This window comes from Apium graveolens, chromosome 9 (genome assembly GCF_009905375.1).
Source record: "Apium graveolens cultivar Ventura chromosome 9, ASM990537v1, whole genome shotgun sequence".
In the NCBI taxonomy this organism is placed as follows: domain Eukaryota; kingdom Viridiplantae; phylum Streptophyta; class Magnoliopsida; order Apiales; family Apiaceae; genus Apium; species Apium graveolens.
In genome coordinates, this window is record NC_133655.1 from 251,129,597 (window position 1) to 251,155,349 (window position 25,753).

The following is a 25,753-nucleotide window of genomic DNA, read 5'->3' on the forward strand; positions in this document are numbered from 1 at the left end:
TTGTACATAGATATGGATATGCTATAAGTTTAAGCTCCTAATTCCTTCACAATCTCTTCCAATAAATCAAGGAAGAAGATGGTGAATAGTAACCTTCAAGAAATAACTTTAGTTTTCTTGAATTTTTATGAAAGATTAAGGTTATACAAGCAAGGATCAAGGTTCTTTTAGGCATTCAAAGCTCTTGGGTTGTGTTAGGAAGCTTCAAGGAGGTATAAACAACTTTCACCTTTAACTTATAGTTTGAACTTTGAGTTTTGATGAGTTTATGGATGGATTATTGTATATATAGAAATATCCATGTATGTATAGCAAGATCCATGTATGTTAGATAGTTTGGTTGGATTTGTGGTGATTTTGGATATGAATCTTGGTTAATGGTTAATGAATCTTAAGTTATGGTTAGTAGATCATGTTTGCGGTTGAATAAGTTGGAAAACCTTGAGATTATGGACTGACTTTGCCTTGATATAAGTTGTGTTTGATGTATTGATGATGGTTGGGTGGTTTGTAGTGAATTGGTAAAGAATTGGAGTGGTATAAATATTGGTAATCGCGTAAACATAGCCGTCGTAACGTCCGATTTTCTTTAGACTGTTTTGTGCATAACATTAGGACCCGAGGACCCCCTGCTAGATTATGACCACTGCCATGTTTAGATAGCTCATGTTACGAGCTTCGTTTTGATATGTAGTACGTTCGATTCCGATGCACGGTTTAGGAGAAACGACCGTTTCAAGTAACGGCGTTTCGCGAACGAAACTTTTTCCCTCGCCTTACTTTGAAACATAGGTTAAAGACCAAAAAGGGTTAATTAATGTATGAAACATTTATGGTAAGTGTGTTAGGCAGTTGGTAAGACACTCGCGAAGGAATCGCTTTAAAACTCGTAAAGGTTAAATTATTAAAAATGGTGGAGCCGAGGGTACCCGAGTGACTTAAGCGAATCAGTGAGCGCAAAACGAGCGTTAGAGTCTAAGTTAGTTAAAGTATAGATTTACAAGTGACTTTGGTTTAATTCCAATTTACTTGTTGCTTATAGGTTACCAGACTCGTCCCGAGCCATTCGTAACCCCCAGTCGCTCAGGCAAGTTTTCTACCCGTTATACTGTTGCTGTGATGTAAATATATGTATATGCATTATCTTGTGATATTGCATGATTGTTATTCGCAAATTTTGCGATATATTGGAGCATGCTAATATGGTATATATGCATGTCTGTTTCGTAATCTGGTTATCTATTTGTTGATTTCAATGCTTATAGTTGCATAATACCTATGCTAGAAATAAGCAAGTAGTTGCGTATACCCTTAGTATAAGGGATAAAAGGTGAACATATTTCTAAACCGGGAGTCGATGTTCCCGAGTATATTATATATATATATATATTTATTTATATATATATATATATGGATATAGTTTTTAAAACTATTAATCGAATAAGGTTTATTCGATAACTTTAACTTTTATTTATTTATCTGAATATTATTTGAATATTCATTCGAGGGCTTATGACTCCTTTTATTTATTTATCTGAATATTATTTGAATATTCATTCGAGGGCTTATGACTCTTTTATATTATTTATTAAATATTATTTGAATATTCATTCGAGGGCGTATGACTCAGTTTATATTATTTAATGAATATTATTTGAATATTCATTTGAGGATCTATGACTCCGATTATTTGCTGAGGTATATTCTTTATTATATTAAAGAATAAGGTGTTAATAATCAAACATATTTTCGATTATTCAAATAAAGATAATACTTTCATATAAGTATATCTTTGGTTATTTAATACTCGTTTCAAGTATAAGTTTTAAAACTTCTACTTCAATTATTTTTATAAAAGATTATTCTTTATGGGAATATTATTTAAATAATAATATTCAGTCATTTTTTAAATATTCCGGGGACTGATTTACTTCATTAAATCAGCTTTACTCCAAACACTCTATAAAGTGTTTTCGAGTCTTCAAAATGATTTTTAAAAGTTAGAGCGAATCCCAAAACTCAATTTTATATTTAAGATCTTCCTTTTTAAGGGGATTTAAATACTCGTTTAAAACCTGAGGGATCCGGCTCTGTGGTGTATTTTATATTTGCAACAAGGTTGCAGTTTTGGTAAATGAATTGATTACTTACCCAACGTTCGGGAAGTAAGTCCATCTATTGAGTCGGCATAAGCAACATGGGCTCAGTGGGCGTCCATGATAGTGTAAGTGGCTCAGCGGGAGTCCATCAAATGCATAAGTGGCTGAGTGGCAGTCCAGCATAAGGTCCTAATTATGACCAGGGTGATGACCAGTGGGGAATTCGTCCATCTACTAGTAGAAAAGGTTACTTATGGGTATCTTTGCCTGATCAGCAAGATATCTGGTTTATGCCAAAGGTTTTCTTTTCCTTTCCAAAATTCATTGGATGTTTCAAACTCTGTTCATACTTTACATAACAGAGGTTCCAGGAAATGTTTAAGAGATATATATATGTGGATATATATATATCGGGACTAAATAAAGTATCTCGTAACTTTATTTCATTCAATAATATTTCAAAGATTGAATCTATTCAAATCTTGTCTTGTAGTCTCATCTATGTGATGAACTTTTGAAACTGATTATAACTTGAACGGTGGTAGTTCAAGTAGTATTGGGAAAGATATAAGTATATTGGGGTATTTGGTAACCTCATCTTTTAAACTTATATCTAATTAATAATTGTCTTAGGAATGACAAAGATTTTCAGAAAAACGTTGAAACAAGGTTAGATATATGAGATCACCTTGCAACGATATTTTTTTTATACAGTTATACACTGGGACTTTGTGTATATTATGCATGGAAGAGGACTTCCAATATTTTGAAAAGTATATATGTATATATACTGAATATTTTGCGACTTCATCGCATTAAGATATCAAACTTGGTTCATTTCTTTTGACCAAGACTTTCATGAGTATTATGAGTAGGCTCATATATTGTAAATCATTATACATATTATTTTGGTGGGCTTGCTGCTCACCCTTGCTTTATTTCTTCATCACACAACAACAGTTAGGAAAGATGGCCAGACTCCAGCAGACCCAGCGCAAGCGCGTGGGAAGCGTCCCGCGTCTTCCCGTTGATGTTGTAGCTGCTATAGCTGCAGAGGTAGATCTATTGTAGATCAGACCATCTACTTTTGAGAATCAATTATGTATAATTATAACTTGTGGCAGATAATGGCAATTAACTGTAAATTTATCAAGTAATCATTTTGGGTTGTAATAACTTTTAAATTGTGGATTCAAAGACTTGTACTTATTTAAATTTCATCTCTGAGACTATAACGGGTTGTGGTGTGTGTTAGTGTGGGGTCACATCATAAGGTTATTATTATTAATTAAGTGAAGCGATATTGTGGAAAGAAAGACCGTGACGACCCGGATCCTCGACCCCGGATCTGGGGGTGTTACAGAAATGGTATCAGAGCTAAGCATTATAAACCTCAGAGATGATGGGACGTTAAGATAATAAGTTAACTAAGATAATAAGAACTCTTGCCAAGTTCATAGTCGGGCTACCTAACGTAGTACTGACAGTTAAAACCCTTATGGGAACCCTTATAAATATCGTGATAGGAGCGTAGTTCGTTATCGTATATGGTAGCGGGACTCCGAACCCTGAGGTTGAGGAGCAACAGTGCGATGATATTTTATTACTAATTGGAGATCAGATTGTGGATCCGATAGAGTGTCCTAACGCAGGACCGGATGATGTTGATATTGAGGATGTAACGGTTGAGGATGTTATCCTAGAAGGGATTGTTGCTGAGGAGGATTCCGTGAAGGATCCTGACAAGAATGAATAAAGGACCACTGAGGAATTGATGACCATGGTTAGGGCAACTCCCAGAGGTAGGATTGGCCGGCTACTATCGTAGATTGGTACAGGACTTTGCGAAGATCGCAGCCCCTTTGACGCGGCTTACTCATAAGAATGAGAAGTTTGAATAGACAGAGAAATGCGAGAACAGCTGTTAAGAACTGAAGCAAAGGTTGGTGACGGCCCCTATGTTGGCGTTGCCGGATGGAAAAAGGAGATTTTGTGATTTGGAAGAGACGCTTCGCATAAGGAATTAGGGTGCTTCTTATACAGCACAACAAGATAATCGCGTACATGTCAAGACAATTAAGGTAATATGAAGTTCGATATCCCCGCCCATGAGCTTAGGCTCGTGGCAATAGTTTTACCCTAAAGATTGGAGGCACTACTTGTATGGAGAGAAGTGCGAGAATTACCTAAGCCATAAGTGCTCTAGTACATTTTCACGTAGAAAGAGCTCAACATATGCCAGAGGAGGCAGTTAGAGCTAATCAAGAATAATGATTGGGAGATTCTTTATCATTCGGGGAAAGCCAATGTGGTGGCTGATGCCCTTAGTAAAAAGGAGAGACTCAAGATGATAATGTCTTTGGGAGAGTTTATAAGAGATTTTGGAAATAGTAGTGAAGGTAACCGGAGCCGGTACCGAAAAGCTGTTTGAGATTGCAATAGAGACCGAATTATTGGAAAAGAGCATACGGTGCCAGAGAAAGGTGATGAATGAAGGCAGAGAGCCAACAAATAAATATGAGATTAATACCGAGAAAGATGATAAGGGAATAATGAGGTATTCCTATAGAATTTGGATTCCAAATGTTCAAGAGCTTAAAGATGAGATCTTAGATGAAAGTCATAGTTCAAGGAATAAGATTAAGGGCAAACCCTGAATGTGATAGTCAGGGAGGACGCCATCAAGATAGAAGGAACCCATAACATAATGAAGTGGAAAATGAGGATTTTAACGTATAAGATAACCCCAAGTATGGGGAGTAGGAAGAAATATTTAGACGGAGAAAACAAAAGTCGAGCGAGATAAGGAGACCCGAGACGGTACTCCTATACGGAAATTCATGGACCTGCCTAAAAAGAACTTAGACTATTATCCCTAACCACCACCTTGAGGAAACAATGCGGTAGGAAATTCTTTCATGACCTTTAAGTCGCTAAGCTCTCAGAGTTCCAAGGAACAAGCTGACCCAGTCGAGGCAAGAGCCTGGCTAAAGGAAATAGATGAATCATTTGAGATTCTAAATGATTGACGAACCACAAAAGACTGTTTTGTCACTTACCCTCCCAAGAGAGAGACCACCCGCTGGTGAAAGGCCAAGGAAGGCACGGAGCAAGAGATTATAATAAACTGATTAAAGTTCAGCCAATTGTTTTCGGGAAAGTAATTCCCAAGGTTATGGAATAGTGTAAAAGCTTTAGAGCCAGAACAAAGGCAGACGAGTATGATGAATTATGAATCTAAGTGGTAAAAGTTATCAAGATTCGTTCTGAAGACACGAATCCAGAATGACGGGATGTTTGAAATCAATGCTTATGTTGTGTTGGTTCATGAAATAATGATAACAGAAGGAAAAAAAAAAGAAATTGAAGTGGAAAGGAATATAACGGCAATAGAGTTTGAGGTATGATAAGGGAGTTGGGTACGAGGAAACCCTAACGACTCGTAGCAATAGAAATAGAAAAGTATGCATTCGTCAGGATGAGGGTGATTCACCATAAGTTAAAATTGATGGTTGAGGGCATAAGAGATACATATAGTTTATCCCCTGTAAGTTGGGAGGATTCGAGGAAACCTTGAGATAATTCGAAGGATAAATAATGAGACGCGGATAGACTAAGGGGATAAGAAAGTAAGAAATTAAGAAAATTGGATGAACGAAGTGACCTTCAAGAAGGTGAAGTGTAAGACCGGTGGCATGATACCCAGAAAGGGAGATGCCAGATATGAAAGATATCCCAACATTGAGGTGACTGTTGAGATAAACAACAAAAGTAAATAAGGAATTATTAAGAAGAAGTTCACGTTGAACACGACCAATATCTTCCAGAACATCCATGTTATCGTTACCAGATTAGGCAAGAAAAGCGGATAACCGTTGTTATCTTTTGGAGGCCATTTTGATTAACCTCATTTTGTATACAGATGTTATTGTGAAATTAGGCATTTACTATCGAGGTGGGAATGATTGAATAAGATACCCATATCAGGGATATATGACTTTATTTATCCATGGAAGGATGCTTGTACCTTTTTAAAGGTGGAATTAAGGATAGAACATCGGTAACTTAAAACGAATCCTAGGGGAATGCATAAAGGTTGGCATTTCACCCTTGATAGGGATAGTATGAGTTTTGACAGTATGAATTGGAAAGCATTAAGGTAATAATAACCTTTAAGGATCAGTGGAGAAATTTTTCAGAAGTATATAGACAATGGTTCTAGTATCAGTAAATGGTATTTTGATATGCCCTGTATATAGGGAATATAGGAGGAACGATTGAAGGATAACCTTAGAGGTTTTACAAGGAGAAAGGAAATATTCGAAATTCTCAAGAATAAAAATGTTGATAAAGGAAATATGACATAATTATAATGATGCCAAGTGGGGCACGTGTTAAACCACGAGAAAGTATGGATCGAACCAGTAAAGGTCGAAATTATTCAGGGCAATTAGGACCTAAGACAAAAGATGTTCTAAGTACGATCGAGAGTCAGTCGCGACAGTGATTAACCTCTAAAGACTGAGGCAATAACTTATGGAAAAATGGTGATTTTTTTTTACTCATCAGATTTTAAGGAAAGCATTTTCACTCAAGCAGTGATCGGAAATAAGGTAGAAAATTTATTTGGAGGTGGTTAAAATGACATTGACTGTAAGGAAATTTTACTATCAGGAAAGGCCAAAGAGGTGGCCGACACTTTAAAGGTAAGAGGATAATTATAGGCGCGTGTGCCAAAAGAATACAGTGATGATGGTTAAAAATGTGAAAGTTAAATTATGGTTTGGAAGATTGACATTCCTTCTGATGACTGTGCAATATCCAACCGTAATAGTAGTTGGTAAAAGTTTAATTCGTGTAATCGCCATGAACGGGCTATCTATCTTAGGAGGTCCTATCTTGGGATAAGCCAGGACCATGTTTCCAAAAGGACTAGACGAACCTTTGAGTTAAGTCTTCTATTTAAGGAATATGATTAAAAATGGTATTAACCTGCTATCGTTGCTTTGATTGAAACTCTTCTGCACTTTTATCTGCTTCATGTCATGAAGGTACGTCAGAGTTTGGAGTGTTCTTCATGAATTGTGATTGGTGGTTATGTTAACTCCTTAGGAGAATTAGATACGAGATGTATGGACTCCGTATGGTTAGTTATTAAGATTTCATGGAAAATGAATGACTACAGTGGGTCAGTGGTGGACCATAGTAAGGCAGCAATAATTCTGCGAGCAGTGAGCTGATTACAACCATGAGAGTTGTATTGGAATGGGTGTTGAGATTGAGTACCACTAATCGGGTCGTGGTAGTGTATAAGTTATCATTGATAGACTAATTAAGTAGAGTATCTACCTAGTGAATAATTATTCTTTCTTATCAATAGTGAGTCGTATTATTATACGAGGAAGGTTGCGGTGCGAGCATAGAATCCTAGTAACGGTGATATATAGAATGAGATCCCAAATTCGATTTTCGATGTCGAGGGAGTTTCAAAGGTAATTGTGTATAAGCTCGAGGAAGAGCATGGGTCCATAGAATGATGGACGGGATAGCGAAAATATTTAGGCACGTGAAATGCGATGCTATAATACTTGATGTTGATATAAATACATATATGTTTTGTTCTTCTATGATAAACCTCTATAGTTCAGAGGTAGGTTCCAAGCCAGATATTTTGTGGCAGTATATTTTTTTTTTCATATATACAATTCTCTTCAGTTCGTTCTTTTCTCTTCTTTTCATTTCGTGTAAGCTGAGAAGAACAACCCTTCCAGAAGGGGAGGTATTGCCGAATGACTATCTATCTGTGTGATAGAAGCCGAGTAGGATACCAGCTATTGTTTAATTGCTTGTCAAGTACTAAAGGCTGGCCACCTTCTGTACTAACTATGCGATATAACAAGTGTTCATGATCATAGTGATCTCTCAACAAATTCCTTTACTTCTATTTGATTGATCAAATTTTGGAAAATAGAAACAACTGAAAAAGGAGTAATAAAGTGGTGGTAGTATGCGGAATGGGAACACATTCGTGATACTAAGGTTGACGTGGTTATTAAAAGGTTATAGAACGCTAACGAGCAAAAGTATAACCAGTATAATATTAGGAACGGAAGGTAGTAGCGATTACGAACTGGAAAAGAATGGGTATTGAGAAGCAAAAGTTCTAATGATAAAAGCTATAATGAGAGTCTGTGCAATAGACTTGAAAGAATTTGGAATGATCACTTAATTCAGATTGAGTTATCTTACGACAATAGATCATATGTCATTATCGAGATGTCGCCTTATGAGATTCTTGAGGGAAGATAATGTCGATCTCCCTTATGTTAGGATGAAGTTGTAGAGCGTAAGATGCTCGGACCCGCAGTAGTCCAAAGGACCAAGGATATGATAGATCTAATCAGAGGACGGCTGGTAGTAGCCCAAGATGGACATGATAAGTATGTTGATTTGACACGAAAGGATAAAGAGTATGAAATAGGGGGCCTAGTAATGTTATAGGTATCCCCTTGGAAACCCTTGAAAAAGGATTGATGAGGTTCGGAAAGAAAGGAAAGCTAAGTCTACAATTTGTTGGACCCTTGGATATATTAATACGTTTGGTAAGTTAGCATATGAGCTAGCCCTAACCCCGAACATGTAGCAGGTCGTAACGTGTTTCATGTATCAATGTTAAGGAAGTGTAATTCAGATGCCAGATAAATAGAGGCATATGAGCGCATAGATATGCAACCCGACGTAACCTATATGGAGCAACCAGAAAGGGTTATAGATCGAAAAGGGACAAGTGCTTAGGAGAAGGGTTATCAAACTAGTCAGAGTTTGATGGTAGAACCACAATGTGGGAAAATTGACTTGAGAGTTAGAAAGTGCAATACTAAGAAAGTATCCCTATTCATTTCTATCTGATTCCGGGACGGAATCCTTTTAAGGAGGGGAGACTGTAATAACCCCAATTTTTGGAAAATTTTTGAAACCCTTATGAATAGTGTTTTTGCTGAATGAGAAAACTTTTCATGCCACACTATGTAGGGGTTCTAATATGGATATTCTGAGATTTTATTAGTACTTTATATGGGATATAAGTGTATGTAAAGATCGTCAGAATCCAAATCCGAACACTTTGATTTTTCCCGGAAATCCACTAGATACGGAGAGAATTGAGTATAAGGTAACAGGATATAAAGGATTTAAATTAAAGGATTATAGGAGAGGATCATAAAAGGAATATAATATATTGAGAAAGGTTAAGGGAACCTAAGTAATAAGATCCCGGGTATGATCCCTCAAACGATAAACGAAAACGAAAGTTAAGTGAACCGTATAACAGATCAGCGGTCATTAGGCAAACAATTAGGAAGTTAAACAAAGGGATTAGAGGAAGTGATGTCACCCAACCAATGAGAAGAGGACAAGGAAGGGAGGATGACATAGCAATGTGATGTAAGCATGACATAGGGAAGGAGGAGGTGTGGTTGGTTTATAACCACACAAATATAAGGTTATTAAGGTAATTAACCAAAAACAAAACAAAAAACAACCAAGCTAAGCCAAACAAATCAAAAAACACAAAATCATTTCATTCTCATCATCTTGCTCTCGGCTTTTCATCTTTTTCAAGGGCAAGAATTTCAAAAATCAAGTTCCAAGCATTGTTAAATCACAAGGTAATTATCTAAGCTTCCTTGTACATAGATATGGATATGCTATAAGTTTAAGCTCCTAATTCCTTCACAATCTCTTCCAATAAATCAAGGAAGAAGATGGTGAATAGTAACCTTCAAGAAATAACTTTAGTTTTCTTGAATTTTTATGAAAGATTAAGGTTATACAAGCAAGGATCAAGGTTCTTTTAGGCATTCAAAGCTCTTGGGTTGTGTTAGGAAGCTTCAAGGAGGTATAAACAACTTTCACCTTTAACTTATAGTTTGAACTTTGAGTTTTGATGAGTTTATGGATGAATTAATGTATATATAGAAATATCCATGTATGTATAGCAAGATCCATGTATGTTAGATAGTTTGGTTGGATTTGTGGTGATTTTGGATATGAATCTTGGTTAATGGTTAATGAATCTTAAGTTATGGTTAGTAGATCATGTTTGCGGTTGAATAAGTTGGAAAACCTTGAGATTATGGACTGACTTTGCCTTGATATAAGTTGTGTTTGATGTATTGATGATGGTTGGGTGGTTTGTAGTGAATTGGTAAAGAATTGGAGTGGTATAAATATTGGTAATCGCGTAAACATAGCCGTTGTAACGTCCGATTTTCTTTAGACTGTTTTGTGCATAACATTAGGAACCGAGGACCCCCTGCTAGATTATGACCACTGCCATGTTTAGATAGCTCATGTTACGAGCTTCGTTTTGATATGTAGTACGTTCGATTCCGATGCACGGTTTAGGAGAAACGACCGTTTCAAGTAACGGCGTTTCGCGAACGAAACTTTTTCCCTCGCCTTACTTTGAAACATAGGTTAAAGACCAAAAAGGGTTAATTAATGTATGAAACATTTATGGTAAGTGTGTTAGGCAGTTGGTAAGACACTCGCGAAGGAATCGCTTTAAAACTCGTAAAGGTTAAATTATTAAAAATGGTGGAGCCGAGGGTACCCGAGTGACTTAAGCGAATCAGTGAGCGCAAAACGAGCGTTAGAGTCTAAGTTAGTTAAAGTATAGATTTACAAGTGACTTTGGTTTAATTCCAACTTACTTGTTGCTTATAGGTTACCAGACTCGTCCCGAGCCATTCGTAACCCCCAGTCGCTCAGGCAAGTTTTCTACCCGTTATACTGTTGCTGTGATGTAAATATATGTATATGCATTATCTTGTGATATTGCATGATTGTTATTAGCAAATTTTGCGATATATTGGAGCATGCTAATATGGTATATATGCATGTCTGTTTCGTAATCTGGTTATCTATCTGTTGATTTCAATGCTTATAGTTGCATAATACCTATGCTAGAAATAAGCAAGTAGTTGCGTATACCCTTAGTATAGGGGATAAAAGGTGAACATATTTCTAAACCGGGAGTCGATGTTCCCGAGTATATTATATATATATATATTTATTTATATATATATATATATGGATATAGTTTTTAAAACTATTAATCGAATAAGGTTTATTCGATAACTTTAACTTTTATTTATTTATCTGAATATTATTTGAATATTCATTCGAGGGCTTATGACTCCTTTTATTTATTTATCTGAATATTATTTGAATATTCATTCGAGGGCTTATGACTCTTTTATATTATTTATTAAATATTATTTGAATATTCATTCGAGGGCGTATGACTCAGTTTATATTATTTAATGAATATTATTTGAATATTCATTTGAGGATATATGACTCCGATTATTTGCTGAGGTATATTCTTTATTATATTAAAGAATAAGGTGTTAATAATCAAACATATTTTCGATTATTCAAATAAAGATAATACTTTCATATAAGTATATCTTTGGTTATTTAATACTCGTTTCAAGTATAAGTTTTAAAACTTCTACTTCAATTATTTTTATAAAAGATTATTCTTTATGGGAATATTATTTAAATAATAATATTCAGTCATTTTTTAAATATTCCGGGGACTGATTTACTTCATTAAATCAGCTTTACTCCAAACACTCTATAAAGTGTTTTCGAGTCTTCAAAATGATTTTTAAAAGTTAGAGCGAATCCCAAAACTCAATTTTATATTTAAGATCTTCCTTTTTAAGGGGATTTAAATACTCGCTTAAAACCTGAGGGATCCGGCTCTGTGGTGTATTTTATATTTGCAACAAGGTTGCAGTTTTGGTAAATGAATTGATTACTTACCCAACGTTCGGGAAGTAAGTCCATCTATTGAGTCGGCATAAGCAACATGGGCTCAGTGGGCGTCCATGATAGTGTAAGTGGCTCAGCGGGAGTCCATCAAATGCATAAGTGGCTGAGTGGCAGTCCAGCATAAGGTCCTAATTATGACCAGGGTGATGACCAGTGGGGAATTCGTCCATCTACTAGTAGAAAAGGTTACTTATGGGTATCTTTGCCTGATCAGCAAGATATCTGGTTTATGCCAAAGGTTTTCTTTTCCTTTCCAAAATTCATTGGATGTTTCAAACTCTGTTTATACTTTACATAACAGAGGTTCCAGGAAATGTTTAAGAGATATATATATGTGGATATATATATATCGGGACTAAATAAAGTATCTCGTAACTTTATTTCATTCAATAATATTTCAAAGATTGAATCTATTCAAATCTTGTCTTGTAGTCTCATCTATGTGATGAACTTTTGAAACTGATTATAACTTGAACGGTGGTAGTTCAAGTAGTATTGGGAAAGATATAAGTATATTGGGGTATTTGGTAACCTCATCTTTTAAACTTATATCTAATTAATAATTGTCTTAGGAATGACAAAGATTTTCAGAAAAACGTTGAAACAAGGTTAGATATATGAGATCACCTTGCAACGATATTTTTTTTTATACAGTTATACACTGGGACTTTGTGTATATTATGCATGGAAGAGGACTTCCAATATTTTGAAAAGTATATATGTATATATACTGAATATTTTGCGACTTCATCGCATTAAGATATCAAACTTGGTTCATTTCTTTTGACCAAGACTTTCATGAGTATTATGAGTAGGCTCATATATTGTAAATCATTATACATATTATTTTGGTGGGCTTGCTGCTCACCCTTGCTTTATTTCTTCATCACACAACAACAGTTAGGAAAGATGGCCAGACTCCAGCAGACCCAGCGCAAGCGCGTGGGAAGCGTCCCGCGTCTTCCCGTTGATGTTGTAGCTGCTATAGCTGCAGAGGTAGATCTATTGTAGATCAGACCATCTACTTTTGAGAATCAATTATGTATAATTATAACTTGTGGCAGATAATGGCAATTAACTGTAAATTTATCAAGTAATCATTTTGGGTTGTAATAACTTTTAAATTGTGGATTCAAAGACTTGTACTTATTTAAATTTCATCTCTGAGACTATAACGGGTTGTGGTGTGTGTTAGTGTGGGGTCACATCATAAGGTTATTATTATTAATTAAGTGAAGCGATATTGTGGAAAGAAAGACCGTGACGACCCGGATCCTCGACCCCGGATCTGGGGGTGTTACACAAGCTGATTTTCAAAACCTGATAACAATTCGACTACTTCTATTCCGGTTAAAACTGATGGAGGCTGTCCCAATTCAACTTCACCATTAAATCGCTTCTTGTTAAACCTCCACTTGTGCTCAGGATGTAAAAATTTCCTATGGTTCATATAGCACATTTTTCTACTATGTTTCAAGTACATTGACGATGTCTCATAATGGAATATGGGACAAGCCAATTTACCCTTTGTGCTCCAGCCGGATAGCATCGCGTATCCCGGAAAATCACTAATGGTCCACAAAACACTTGCACACAGCCTAAAGTTCTGATCAGTCACCGCGTCATAAGTGTTTATGCCTACATCCCATAGTTCTTTCAACTCTTGAATTAAAGGCTACATGTACACATCGATGCTGTTCTTTGGAGATTCTGGACCAGGGATGAGGGTTGAAAGAATCAGATTATCAGGCTTCATGCATAGCCACGGTGGAAGGTTGTAGTTAACCAATATAATTGGCCATGTTGAGTAAGTTGTACTCATTGTGTTATATGGACTGAATCCATCAGAGGCGACACCAAGTCTGATATTTCGATTTTCTATCGCAAAATCAGGATATCTTGAATCCATCTCCTTCCAAGCCTTAGCATCAGCGGGATGTCGAAGTTCCCATCGTCTTTCCTTCCCACGTCATGCCAAGTCATGAGTTTTGAATATTCCTTTGACATAAATAGCCTCTGCAGCCTAGGTTTTAGCGGAAAATAATGCATAACTTTCGCTGGTACTTTGCGAATCACTTTTTCTGGATCATTGTCAGTGATGCCTTTCTTCTCCACTACTTCCCATCTTGAAATACCACAAGTTTTACAAGCTTTTTCATCTTTATTTTCTCCCCAATAGATCATAAAATCATTTGGACATGCATGATTTTTTTGGTAATCAAGACCTAGATCTTTAATGATATTCTTTGCAGAACTAAAAGATAAAGGTATGTGGGCATCTGGAAAAGCTTCTCTCATTAACTGTAGTAAATCCCCAAACACAGCCTCTGTTATTCCATGTATACATTTTAAGGAATACATCCTAACGATAAAACTTAATCGCAAAAATTTTAAACATCCCGAGTATAAAGGCTGTTTTCCCTCTTCCATATGATGCTTGAATTTATGAGGATGAGTACTTGGTGCAGTAATTGGAGGATCTTCACCATTTTCCATTCTAAGAAACATGTCTCCTAGTTTATCCCCAAAAACTGTACCATCCTCACAATCCATTACATCGTCGCTCCCTTTTTGACAAACCTCACACATCCATTCCATATAAAATGGAGATGGTCCATTGTAGATGAGATGGTTGTATACTATATCTTGACCATGCCACTTGTCATTTTTACATTTCTTGCAAGGACATAATATCTCATCACCTACGGAGAATCTAGAGCTTGCATTTTTTATAAAAGTTCTAATCCCGGTAATATAGCCCTCACTGAACTTTGGAAGAGTTATCCATGTGGTTGCATCATCGTCCATCACTACAGTTTATCAAGCACAACAACCTCTTGTTAATTATTACTATTACTTATAACTCTTTAAGATTAAGTTATAATATCTAAATATCCTAGTTATTATATTCAGATATATTTAATTTTTTCACTACATTCAAGTTATAAATATATTACAATTTTAGCAGTGAAATATTTAATCAACACCTATCATACTAATATTATCGTACTAATTCTACTCATTACATACTAATTCTAGCAGTCGAATATTTAATCAACACCTATCATACTAATATTTAACCAACACCCATCATATATAATAAGCTAAGCAACTCCTATCCTAAATAACAACCTATCATATAATATCTTACATTAACATATTAACCTCTTATATTGACATAATATCTAAAATTAACCATATTATGTTCAAATACATATAGTATGCATGCTACCGATCACTAAATTCATAGCATTACAAGCCAAAATTAAGCTTTTGAGGAAACCCCAGTGCTTGAGTTTGTGGGTTTTTCAAACCAAATAAATCAAACAAATCAAATCAAACAAAGATAACATGCAAATCAAATAAATCAAACAAAGATAATGCAAATCAGAGATGGAGATGTAAAATGCAAAACAAATACAAATCAGAGAGAGAGAGATTCAGAGATGGAGATGTAAATGCAAATCAAACAAAGCTACACACATAAGATAAACATGCTTCACTACAACTCCAACACAGAAATCTTGTAATTTCAGAAGAGGAACATAGTTTTTACCTTAAAACGAAGCTTCAAACAGATGAACCCTAATGCTTCACTGGAACTCCGATTAAACCCTAATCTTGTGCTTTAATCCTAATTGAACCCTAATCTTGTGCTCCGAATGCTTCAAATCCCTAATGCTCCGAATGTTGTGCTTCGAAATTTCACTCCCCGCCGCAAATGCTCTTCATCCCTAATTTCCCCTTATGCCCAGTACAGTTTCCCCCTTTATTTTTTGTCTGAAATTTTCAACTCCCCGGCTATACATCAAAACTAGGCCGCACATTTTTCTTTTATTTTTCACCAAGTCCAGCCCATTTAGCTTTTCACCAAGTCCAGCCCATTTAATTTTCCATCCAGCCCAGCCCAGCCCATTTCATTTCTTACTATTTTATTTTTTCTATCTAAATACTTTTCAATTCCGCATATTATAATTATTACAATAAAACCACAGATTATCTTGTAAAAAAAAATTATTAGAGCAGAATAAATAACTAGAGCATAATAAATAATTAAAGAAGTAACATTATAATAAAAATTATTTAAATTTATCAAAATAAATAATAAATAATTTTATATTTAAATAAACTATTTTACTTGTTACAATATGTTCATAAGTCAATTATTTTAATGTTAAATACTTTCCAAGACAAATCCATAATTTATTTATCCAAATCAAATAATTATAGAAATAAATTTTATTTTTGGTTAAAATTTAAATTTTCTTTTATTTTTAGTATATAGCAACACACTGTATCATGTTACCTCTACTTAACACCTCAGTGGCCTATGGCAACATAGTAATATAGCTTTAGTAACCCACATAGTGTAGGTGTTGTGATATAGTGAAAATTTCACATCTATAGTAACATTATCTAAGGTAACACCCCCCCTGAAATGTTCAGTTAGGGAATCTATGGCGTAGTGAGTTTTTCCAGAAGGTTAGCGCGCCCGCGCTGTGTTAGCGCGTGCCCGCGCCGGTTTGTTAGAGTTACAGCGTGCCCGCGCTGGGATAGCGCGCGGCTGCGCCAGGTTGATTCTGAAGATTCCTGATTCAAGTAGATAATGGATATTCTGGACTTCTGGATTGATTGGGTTGCTATAAAAAGACTTTCTAAAGACTGTTTTCAAAACATAGCCGAAGGAGAAGACAAGGAGAAGACCTAATAGCACAAATCCAACGAAGGAGAAGATGATCTTGTTTTTACTTGTGATTCTTTGATTGAGTTGTAATCTTAGATGCTCGTTTTCTTTATTGTTGAACCTATTACTCTGGATTACGTACTTTCTTTATTATTCAGTTTATAAAGACCTTGTTTATTATCATGCTATAAATTGAACCCATGATGATGATGAGTTCAGTCATGAACTAATCGTTATCGTGGGGTTCTAATGGATTTACTTATGGATTTTAATAGTTAATTTGTTTCAATATCTTAGTGTGTGGTGATTGTATGATATCCTTGTATTGGTTGTGCTTATTCGTCTTATGTGCATCACGAACATATAAGATAGCGTGTTAATCTCTATTGAAGTGAAAGTGAATTTAGAGGTTTAGAACTTGCCATGCTAGCATAGGTTCATGTATTTGTTATGCATGATTCGTAGGTAATTTTAACCATCTTACTTGCCCTATGTAATCAAGATAGATAACTTGTGCATTAAACCTTTATATTGTCAAATTCTATAGTATATAGGGTCTACATACTTGGTGTCTATTCAGCTTCCATCTCTTTTGTGGATGTCTGTTAGTATGGTATTTGTGTAACGAAAGTTGGTGATTACTAGTTTCGTGTTAACTGATTAGTTGTCATCACCATTGCATGCTAAGGTTAAGAACAATGACTTTTAATGAAGTAGTAATGAAGTTTGAATCCCATGTTTATCTCATATAAGTAAATCAACCTCAATTCTCTTAGTTATTTGCATGTTATTTAATATCTTAGTTATAAACAATCTCAACTTGTTATCATCTTAGCATTGAATAATAACCATACCATTGTTGCATAAGTGCATTAATTAAAATTAACCTAAACCAATCTCTGTGAGAACGAACTAGGAAGAATTCTATATTACTTGCGAACGTGTATACTTGCGTGTAAAATTAGCGCGTGTTTTCGTCCTAACATGTTTTTGGCGTTGCTGTCGGGGACTCGGTATTAAATTTTAGTTTATGTGTTTGTCATCAGTGGTCACTAAAGTTCAATAACTCAGATATTATTACTTACTTGGGTACTTGTGGTATTTTAAGTACTAGAGTGCATTTATGCAAACGCGTTCTCGATCTCGCAAGAGAATATTGGATCAAGCGGACGAAGAGTTTGAATTAGAAGTTGAGAAAGTTGAGGAAGAAGCACTCATGGCAATGGGAGATCAAGCAGCGAATCTGAAGGCTTTGATGGACTATTCTCAGCCTAAGATCAATGATATTCAATCTACCATTATCAGACCAGCTATCTCGGCTAACACCTATGAGATCAAGTCAAGCACGATTCAGATGATACAGTTTTCAGTCCAGTTTGGGGGTTCTCCTATAGAAGATCCAACATGCATATCAGGAATTTCATCGAGATCTGCGACACTTTCAAGTTCAATGGAGTTTCTGAAGATGCTATTAAGATGAGGCTTTTCCCATTCTCTCTGAGGGATAAGGCTAAGTGCAGGTTACATTCTCTACCAGCAGGTTCCATCACCAAATGGGAGGATCTTGCTCAAAAGTTTCTCACTGAATTCTTCCCTGTGGCAAAGACAACTGCAATCAGGAATGCTCTTACTCAGTTTACACAACAATCTGGAGAATCTTTGTGTGAGGTTTGGGATCGCTACAAAGAGATACTTAGGAAGTGCCCTCACCATGGCATGACTGATTGGATGATCATAAATTGCTTCTACAATGGTTTGAGAGCACAGTCTAGACCCATGCTCGATGCAGCGTCAGGTGGAGCCTTATGGGCTAAGAGCTATGATGAAGCTTACGAGTTGATTGAGCTAATGGCTGCTAATGAATACCAGAATTTAATGCAGAGAATGTCGCAAGGCAAGATAGAAGGAGTTCTGAAAGTAAATACAGCTACTGCTATAGCTGCTCAACTTGAAGTTTTGACGATGAAGGTGGATTCTTTGGCTAATTATGGTGTTAATCAAATCTCTAGTATTTGTGAGCTTTGTGCAGGTGCACATGAGACTGAGCATTGTGCTATTTCTAGTGAATCGGATCAGTTTGTGGGCAACTTTCAGAGGTCGCAGCATCCAGCTTCAGCCACTTATCATCCCAATAACTGCATTCATCCTAACTTCAGCTAGAGCAACAATCAGAATACGGTGCAACAACCTTATCAGCCATATGCAGCAAAGCAATATAACTCTCCTGGTTTTCAACAACCGCAATATGCACCAAGGAAACAACTCCAACTTCATCAACTACCATAATCTAATGAAAAATCTGAATTGGAGGAGATGAGTCTCATGTGCAAGAGCCAAGCGGTTTCTATCAAGACCCTGGAGAATCAAATTGGACAGATTGCCAATGCCTTGTTAAATCGTCAACCTGGAACACTCTCCAGTGACACAGAAGTTCCATGCAAGAGGAAAGCAAAAGAACAGGTTAAGGCAATTACATTGAGGTCTGGCAAGGTTGTTAATCCCGAAAAATCTCAAGTTCCAGAATCTGAAGTTATGGCTGAAGAAGATGTGTAGAAGGAAGCAGAGGTGGAACCAAGGAAGACAGCTGTTGTCAACACTGCTCCTTAGGGTAATACAGGGAAAAATAGGTCTATCCTCCACCTCCTTTTCCTAAGAGGCTGCAGAAGCAAAAGCTGGATAAGCAATTTGCTAAGTTCTTGGAATTTTTCAAGAAACTTCATATCAACATACCTTTCGCTGAAGCTCTTGAACAAATGCCAAGCTATGCGAAGTTCATGAAAGGTATTCTCTCTCCAAAAGTGAAGCTCAATAACTTATAGACCGTTGCTCTCATGAAGGAATACAGTGTGCTGTAACAGAAGTTGCCTCTGAAGCTTAAGGATCCTGTAAGCTTCACTATTCCTTGCAACATCGGAAAAGTGTCATTCGACAAATGCTTATATGACTTGGGAGCTAGCATCAATCCGATGCCTTTGTCTATCTTCAAGAAGTTGGTTTACCTGATCCAAAGCCTACATATATATCCTTGTAGTTGGCCGATCGATCTATTACATATCCACGAGGCATTGTAGAGGATGTATTGGTCAAAGTGGATAAACTCATCTTTCCTGCTGACTTTGTTATTCTTGATTTTGAGGAGGATAGGAAGATTCCCATAATCTTGGGAAGACCTTTCTTGGCTACTGGCCGAACCTTGATTGATGTGCATAAAGGTGAGCTCACTATGCGAGTTCAGGATCATGATGTGACCTTCAATATTTTTAATGCCATAAAATTCCCTACTGATGAAGAGGAATGCTTTAAGGTGGAATTGGTCGAATCTGTGGTTACTTCAGAATTGGGTCAGATGTTAAAGTCTGATGCCTTAGAGAAAGCCTTGATGGGGGATTCAGATAGTGAAGATGATGAAGGTGATGAGCAGTTATAGTATTTAAATGCTTTTCTTTGGAAGCAAAGACTGGAAATGCCTTTTGAATCTCTTGGATTGGAAGAGCTAAAAAAATTTCCAAAGCGCCTCAGGTCATCTATTGAGGAAGCTCCTACACTTGAGATAAAAACTTTGCCTGAACACTTGAGGTATGCGTGTTTAGGTGATGCATCTACTTTTCTTGTTATTATTGCATTTGACCTTTCAAGTAGTGATTAGGAAAGCTCTTGAGAATTCTTAGAGAGTTTAAATCGGCAAATCGTTGGACTATAGCAGATATCAAGGGAATCAGCCATTCTATTGCATGCACAAAATTCTGCTAGAGGAAGGAAGCAAGCCGACTGTTGAGTAACAGAAAAGACTAAATCCGATCATGTAAGAGGTCGTGAAGAAGGAAATTCTCAAGTGGCTAGATGCAGGGATCATCTATCCCATTTCTGACAGTTCTTGGGTGAGTCCAGTTCAGTGTGTGTCGAAGAAAGGAGGTATCACTGTGGTTGCTAATGAAAAGAATGAGCTCATTCTGACTCAAACAGTCACGGGGTGGAGAGTTTGCATGGATTACAGGAAGCTGAACAAAGCTACAAGAAAAGATCACTTCCCTCTTTATTTTATTGATCAGATGCTTGACAGATTGGATGGGCACTGTAACACCCCCAAATCCGGGGTTGGGGAACCGGGTTGTCACGAGTTCCATTTCCCTTAATAACACCCAATCTTAATAAATAATCAACTATTCTGTACTGTGACCCCACCATAAACACACATACCATAAGTTATAGTCTCAGAGATGAATATCCAAAAATAATCACAAGTCGTTTTATTCCACAATTATATGCCAATACACCTTAAAAGGGTTTTTGAATAAATTTACATTTCTTTGCCATTATTACAATTCATAAATATACATAAATCTGGTTCATCAATAGTTGAAAACCTAGCCTATTGGTAGCTCCTACCTCAGCTACGGCGGCATCAACGCTTCCAGAAAACTGCGGAACATTTTCTAACCGCTTGCGAATTGGAAGCTTGGTCCTGTTCATCTTGTCTATCTGATGTTGTGTGATGAAAGAAGAAAGCAAGGGTGAGCAACAAGCCCACCAAAAGAATACGTATAGTGATTTACAATATATGAGCATTCTCATAGTACTCATGAAAGTCTTGGTCAAGAAGAAATGAACCAAGTTTGATATCTTACCGCGACCAAGTCGTAAAATATTCAGTATATATGTACATATATACTTTTCACAATCTTTGAAATCCTCTGACATGTATAATATACACAGAGTTCCCGTTTATAACTGTATAAAATATCGTTGCAAGGAGATCTCATATATCTAACCTTGTCTCAACGTTTTTCCGAAAATCTTTGACATGCACAAGATAATCATTTACTAGATATAAGTTTAAAAGATGAAGTTACAAGATACTCCAATATACTTATATCCGAATACTACTTGAACTACCATCGTTCAAGTTATAATTAGTTTCAAAAGTTCATCACCTAGATGAGACTACAAGATAAGACTTGAATAGATTCAATCCTTGAAATATCATTATAAATAATAAAGTTACGAGATACTTCATTAAGTCCCGATATATATATATACACCTATATATATATACATTTCATACACTCCTTGAAAACCTCTGTTATGAAAATTATAAACAGAGTTGCAATATCCAATGAATTTTGGAAAGGAGAAAACCTTGGCATAAACCTGATATCTTGATGATCAGGCAAAGATACCAATAAGTAACCTTTTCTACTAGTAGATGGATGAATCCCCCACCGGTCATCACCCTGGCCACATAAGGACCTTGTGCTGGACTGCCACCCGGCCTCTTACGCGTTGATGGACTGCCACCCAGCCACTTACACTTTGATAGACCGTACCCCGGCCTGTCGCTTATGCCGACTCAATTAGAGGGACTTACTTCCCGAACGTTGGGCAAGTAATCAAATTGTTTTCTCAAAACAGCAACCACGTTGCGAATGTAAAATACACCACAGAGCCGGATCCCCCAGGTTTTGAGCGAGTATTTAAATCCCCTTCGAAAGGAGGATCTTAAATATAAAAGAATGAGTTTTGGGATCCGCCCTAACTTTTAGAAATCATTTTGAAGACTCGAAAACATTTTTAAGAATGTTTGGAGTACTGCTGATTTATTAAAATAAATCAGTCCCGATATATTAGAAATATCTGAATATTATTATTTAAATAATATTCTCATAAAGATAATCCTTATAAAAATAATCGAAGTAGAAGTTTTAAAACTTATACTTGAAATGAATAATAATTAACCAAAGATATACTTATACGAAAGTACGATCTTAATTTGAATAATCGAAAATAAGTTTAATTATCGAAACATTATTCTTTAATAAAATAAAGAATATTATTAAATAATAAGCGGAGTCATAATATCTGGAATGAATATTATAAATAATATTCATTAAATAAAATAAACGGAGTCATACATCCTCAAATGAATATTCAAATAATATTCATTAAATAATATAAACTGAGTCATAAGCCCCGAATGAATATTCAAAATAAAATTCATTAAATAATATAAACTTATTGAATAAACCTTATTAGATTAATAGTTTTAAAAACTATTCATATATATATATATATATTATACTCGGGAGCCTCGCCTCCCGGTTTTAGAAAAAGTTCACCTTTTGCTCCCCTATACTAAGGGTATACGCAAATACCGCTTATCTCTAGCATAGGTATTATGCAACTAATAAGTATTTGAACCAACAGATATATAAATCAAGAATACGAAACAGGCATGCATATATACCATATCACATGCTACAATATATCGCAAGAATTTTCTAATAACAAATATGTATTTATCACAAGATCATGCATCTACACATATACATCACAACAACAGTTATACGGGTAGAAAACTTGCCTGAGTGCTCCCGGATAGACTTAAGCTTAGAGTGGGTCCGATAACCTATGAACAACAACATAAGTCGGAATTAACCCCGGTTGCTTAAGAAACTAGACTTTAACCTTTAGAGTCCTAACGTTCGCTTTCGCGCTTAACGATTTACTTAAGTCGCTCGAGTACCCTCGGCTCCACCATTTTTAATAAATTAACCATTAAGAATTTTAAAGTGATTCTTTCGCGAGTACCTTACGAACTGCCTAATCCACTTAACATAATTGTTTCATACCCCAATTAGTCATTTAAAGTCCTTAACCAAGGTTTCAAAGTAAGGCGAGGGGTAATGGTTCGGTCACGAAATGTCGTTACTTAAAACGGCCGTTTCTCCTAAACCGTACACCGGAATCAAATGAACCACATATCAAAACGAAGCTCGTAACATGAACTATCTAATAATGGCAATGGTAAAACCCTAGCAGGGAGTTCTAGGGTCCTAATGTTAAGAACAAAACAACCTAAAGTAAATCGGACATTACGACGGCTATGTTTACGCGATTTCCCAAATTTAAAACACTCCAATTCAACCCACAATCAATCCACAATCACAACCCAATCAAAACTCCATCCATACTACATCATAACAGCCCCAACAACTCAACATCAACAATTTATACTTTTTCTTAAACTTGAATTTAACTACACTTAAGTTCATTAATCAACAATCCAAGAACTACCACTCCAAAAACTTCACAAAATCAACTAATCTCTACATTTACAACTAGCAAACCTCTCATAAATTATAAAAACAAAACTAAACCTAATTACTCAAATAAAGTTAGGGTTTGGAGGGGTTATACCTTCCTTGGAGAGTGGAAAATCAAGAGAATGGCTTGGAATCACCCTTAAAGTCCTTATCCAAGCTTAATCTAAACAAAACTTCAAGAACAAAAAATTAATTCTTGAAAAACACTATTCACCATCTTCTTCCATGATTTTTAGGAAGAGATTGTGAATGATTTAGGAGCTCAAACTTATAGGATATCCATAACTATGCATAAGGAGTCTTGGATAATTACCTTGTGATTTAACAAAGCTTGGAACTATGATTTTGACTTTCTTGCTTTGGAAAAGAAGAAGAAGCCGAGAGCAAAGTGAAGAAAATGAAATGATCTTTGTGTTTTGGGTGAAATGATTGTTGGTTGGTTGTTTTTAGCTTGATTTTGGTTAATTACCTTTTTAACCATGAACTTTGTGTGATTTTAAATCAACCACACCTCCCTCCCCCTTATGTCATGCTTATGTCACCTTTCCTATGTCATCTTGTTGGTTTGATGACATCATCATCCCTAACCTCCTTGATTAACTCTTAATTGCTTGCCTAATGACCGCTGATCTGTTATACGGTTCGCTTAACTTTCGTTTTCGTTTATCATTTGAGGGATCATACCCGGGATCTTATTACTTAGGTTTCCTTAACCTTTCTCAATACATTATTTTCCTTTTTATGATCCTCTCTTATAATCCTTGAATTTAAATCCTTTTTATTCTGTTACCTTATACTCAATTCTTTCTATATCTGGTAGATTTCTGGGAAAAATCAAAATGTTCGGATTTGGATTCTGACGATCTTTACATACACTTATATACCACATAGAGTACTAATAATATCCCAGAAGATCAATAGAAGAACCCCTACATAGTGTGGCATGAAAAGTTTTCTTATTTAGCAAAACACTATTCATAAGGGTTTCAAAAATTCCAAAAATTGGGGTTATTACAGTCTCCCCTCTTTAAAAGGATTCCATCCCGGAATCAGATAGAAAATGAGTAGGGATACTTTCTTAGCATTGCACTTTCTAACTCTTACGTAATTTTCCCACATTGTGGTTCTACCATCAAACTCTGACTAGTTTGATAACTCTTCTCCTACGCATTTGTCCATTTTTGATCTCTAACCCTTCCTGGTTGCTCCATGTAGGTTACGTCTGGTTGCATGTCTATGCACTCATATGCCCCTATTTGTCTGGCATCCGAATTACACTTCCTTAACATTGATATGTGGAACACGTTATGAACTTACTACATGTTCGGGGGTAGGGCTAGCTCATATGCTAACTTCCCAATACGTCTTAATATCTCAAAGGGTCCAACAATTCGTAGGCTTAGCTTTCCTTTCTTTTTGAACCTCATCAATCCTTTCCAAGGGATACCTTTAACATTACTAGGTCCCCTATTTCCTATTCTTTGTCCTTTCGTGTCAAATTAACATATTTCTCATGTCCATCTTGGGCTACTACCAGCCGTCCTTTGATTAGATCTATCATATCCTTGGTCCTTTGGACCACTGCTGGTCCGAGCATCTTGCGCTCTACAACTTCATCCTAACATAAGGGAGATCGACATTGTCTTCCCTCAAGGATCTCATAAGGCAACATCTCGATACCTGACATAAGATCTATTATCGTGAGAAAACTCAATCCGCGTTAAGTGATCATTCCAAATTCTCTCAAGTCTATTGCACAGACTCTCATTATAGCTTTTAGCATTAGAGCTTTTGCTTCTCAATACCCATTCTTTTCCAGTTCGTAATCGCTACTACCTTCCATTCCTAATATTATACTGGTTATACTTTTGCTCGTTAGCGTTCTATAACCTTTTAATAACCACGTCAACCTTAATATCACTAACGCGTTAGAATCGGAATACCATCGTACTGATACTACTTCCTTTAGCTGCTTCCATCTTCGAAAGCTTGATCCATCATATAGAAGTAAAGGAATTTGTTGAGAG

The 25,753-nt window shown here is 36.0% G+C and overlaps 1 protein-coding gene and 1 non-coding gene across 2 annotated transcripts; both read right to left on the reverse strand.

The window, feature by feature from the left end:
- Window positions 1-13,820: 13,820 nt before the first annotated feature.
- Window positions 13,821-14,750, reverse strand: LOC141686157 (uncharacterized). Its single transcript, XM_074491211.1, has one exon. The coding sequence runs from the start codon at window positions 14,748-14,750 to the stop codon at window positions 13,821-13,823; it is 930 nt and encodes a 309-aa protein (XP_074347312.1).
- Window positions 14,751-18,237: 3,487 nt separating this feature from the next.
- LOC141688384 (small nucleolar RNA R71) lies at window positions 18,238-18,344 on the reverse strand. Its single transcript, XR_012561829.1, has one exon. It is a non-coding gene; the product is annotated as a small nucleolar RNA R71 (small nucleolar RNA).
- Window positions 18,345-25,753: the final 7,409 nt, after the last annotated feature.